This window comes from Dichomitus squalens, assembly GCF_000275845.1.
Source record: "Dichomitus squalens LYAD-421 SS1 unplaced genomic scaffold DICSQscaffold_40, whole genome shotgun sequence".
Classification (NCBI taxonomy): Eukaryota; Fungi; Basidiomycota; class Agaricomycetes; order Polyporales; family Polyporaceae; genus Dichomitus; species Dichomitus squalens.
In genome coordinates this window covers 1-2,912 of record NW_006766922.1, presented here as the reverse complement: position 1 = coordinate 2,912, position 2,912 = coordinate 1, and the positions used below count along the sequence as shown (strand labels likewise).

Sequence of the window (2,912 nt, the reverse complement as noted above, 5' to 3'; positions counted from 1 at the left end):
ACCCGGTGAGTCGTTACCATACTCTACTCCTCTCTTGTATGCGGACGCTGTGCGCACCACCCTCCCTGGCACCGTGAGGGCCGCGCAACTGAGCGTTGCGGATCGCGAGGGCATCCGCGCGCGACAGATCCTAGTCGACGGGTTCCCGTTGGGTGGAGACGATGCCCTATCGGAGGTATCCATCCTCGCGAAGGCGAACGAGGCACTGGAATTCCTACCGCGGGAAGTCTTAGACATCCCGGAGGGCCTTCGCTTCACAGCAGCGAAGACCCTTCGGAATGGAGGGGTAGTCTTAGAGATGGCATCTCCGGAGCCAGTCAGATGGCTGGTATCACATGCCCAGCAATTTGAAGCGGTACTGAGTGAACAGGCGAAAATTCGCCCACGGCAGTACAAGCTAGTAGCAGAATTCACGCCGGTCAGCTTCGACCCCTCCCGGGAGGAGGTATGGCGACGTACGGAAGCGGACTTGGGTCTGGATGAGGGAACAATTCTAGAGGCACGTTGGATCAAACCAGTGCACAGGCGGTACCGTGAGCAGCGTTTCGCTCATCTTTTGGTTACGGTCTCTTCCCCAGAGACAGCCAACAAGATTATAAGGGCGGGCCTGATACTAGCTGGCCGCCATGTAAGTGTAAGGAAGAACCTTGCAGAGCCAATGCGGTGCGCAAAATGCCACCGCTACGACGCAGGGCATCTAGCAAGAGACTGCCCCCAGAGCTACGATACATGCGGCACATGTGGACGAACACATAAGACGGCGGATTGCACAGTGAAAGACCCGCAACAGCATCATTGCGTTAACTGCAATGAGAAGGGGCATGCTGTCTGGGACCGTGACTGCCCGATTTTCCTAGACCTCCTGAGCAAGGTGGATGCCCGTCATCCTGAGAATAGTCTACAATTCTTCCCCACTGCAGACCCCGACTCGTGGGTCCCCAAGGTGAACAGCTGGACACTGCCGATTATGCGAGGGCAGCTGAGCGACATTGTAGCGGAAGCGATTGACAAGGGTCCAAGCGCGCTGCCGCGGCGTGCTAGAACACAGAAACAACGAGCCCAGATGACGCAGACGCAGCTCCCCTTCGCTTCGCAGAGACCTAACGGAACGGGTGCAGATGCATGAATTGACTAGTAAACAGATGAACACCGGTACTACTAACGCATTACTCCGAATATGGCAGCAAAACGTCAATAAGGCGCTTCTAGCGCAACTGGATCTCCTGCACTCAGCATCGCCGGACGACTTCGACATCCTAGCAATCCAGGAACCGTACATCGATCACCTTAAACTAACGCGAGCGAACCCGCGATGGACGGTAGTATATCCGACCGGACACCACGACCAAGCAGACAAAACGCGCTCTATCCTCCTCATCAACACTCGCATCTCATCCAACGCATGGCGCCCAATCGCAGTCCCATCACCGGACGTCTCCGCAGTTACGATCATCTCGCGCGGCCGCAATGTACATGTCTTCAACCTCTACGTAGATGGAGATCATGACCGGGCGCTGCATGCAATAGCCAGAGCTACGAGGCGACTGTTACCCAATGACACCGAGGACGAGCACCCGACCTCTAACTCCCTCCTTTGGCTAGGCGACTTCAACCGTCACAACCCACTCTGGAATGAGGCTCGCAATCACCACCTCTTTACCCCCGAAGGCCTCGACCGCTCACAACGTCTCCTCAACCATGTCGCTTCGTTCGGGCTGGAGATGGCACTCCCAGCTGGTATCCCGACGCTCGAGGCCTCCCGAACGAAAAACCTCACACGCTCAGACAATGTCTTCTGCTCTACTGACCTCATTGAATCCCTCAGATCCTGCAAGACAGCACCTCACCTGCGCCCCACCAAGACCGACCACTTTCCCATCCACACGATCTTCGATCTACCACTTGCATGCTCCGTTCTGCCGCTGCGACGCAACTTCAGAGACGTGGACTGGAAGGCATTCAATACTGCCCTCCGTGTTGCACTGCAGGACAGCGCACTTCCGGAGGAGATCCAGACGACGGACGACTTCGATCGCACATTATCCCTACTGATGAAGGCCATCAACAGGGCGGTTGAAAAGGAGGTCCCCTACTCCCGGCCATCGCCTTTCTCCAAGCGATGGTGGTCTAAGGAGCTCGCTGCCATGCGCAAGATCAAGCAGCGGCTTGGCTGTATAGCTCACAAGCACCGGCATCTGTAAAAACCACCTTTGCGAATTACACCTATTCAGTACAAATTAGCTCTTAATAGACACAGTAGTTGAATAGTGAAAAATAGTGCAAAATCGAGAGGTCCCCAAAAATAATTGCACTATTTTGCACTATTAATGCAAATTCGTGCAAAGTAGCACTATAGTAGACGGAAATAGCGCTACAGTAGACGTTGATAGTAGTGGATAGAGTGGGTCCATAATTTCTGACTAGTGTAGAAATGCTTAATATGACCTCAAAACCATCTGTTTATAAGCCCCAGATGCATTTCAAGTGCTGGAAAAAATATTATAAAAAAGTATCCTCACTCAGTCTTGAACCCCCAACCCCACTTTCAGATAACACTCCTATTCCGAAGGGGTGCTCTATACCACTGCACCACCAGAGCTTATATAGATCCTCTCCACAAGTACTATATATATCCATCACTGCTGGACTTGGGCAAAGTGGTGACACCTCACCTTGAGATTCACCTGCTGAGGCTTGCATATGTGTAATGTCTGGGACTATGTATATAATATGGAGTGTGCTATAGAGTATGCTTCATGGTCTGAATGCTGTGCTGACAGCCTAGTCCTATACATGATAACAAGTTCTATGTTGAGTTGTGCCCTCAAATATAAGTCAGCTATCATGGTGATTTTGCAGCTATAGAGGTGTGTAATGCTTGAGTTGAGAACTATGAGCTATAAATAAAGGAT

General features: G+C 52.3%; 3 protein-coding genes across 3 annotated transcripts; all 3 read left to right on the top strand.

The window, feature by feature from the left end:
• Positions 1–298: 298 nt before the first annotated feature.
• DICSQDRAFT_67260 (uncharacterized protein) lies at positions 299–1,126 on the top strand (the record flags this gene model as incomplete). Its single annotated transcript, XM_007368800.1, has 1 exon — positions 299–1,126. One exon carries the CDS (start codon positions 299–301, stop codon positions 1,124–1,126), a length of 828 nt encoding a protein of 275 aa, XP_007368862.1.
• A 118-nt stretch (positions 1,127–1,244) lies between these two features.
• DICSQDRAFT_20212 (uncharacterized protein) lies at positions 1,245–1,490 on the top strand (the record flags this gene model as incomplete). The annotated part of the gene is made up of 1 exon (XM_007368799.1): positions 1,245–1,490. A coding segment is annotated over one exon (246 nt), but the record flags the coding sequence as incomplete, so codon positions are not given.
• A 231-nt stretch (positions 1,491–1,721) lies between these two features.
• DICSQDRAFT_67235 (uncharacterized protein) lies at positions 1,722–2,201 on the top strand (the record flags this gene model as incomplete). The annotated part of the gene is made up of 1 exon (XM_007368798.1): positions 1,722–2,201. The coding sequence occupies one exon, from the start codon at positions 1,722–1,724 to the stop codon at positions 2,199–2,201; it is 480 nt and encodes a 159-aa protein (XP_007368860.1).
• Positions 2,202–2,912: the final 711 nt, after the last annotated feature.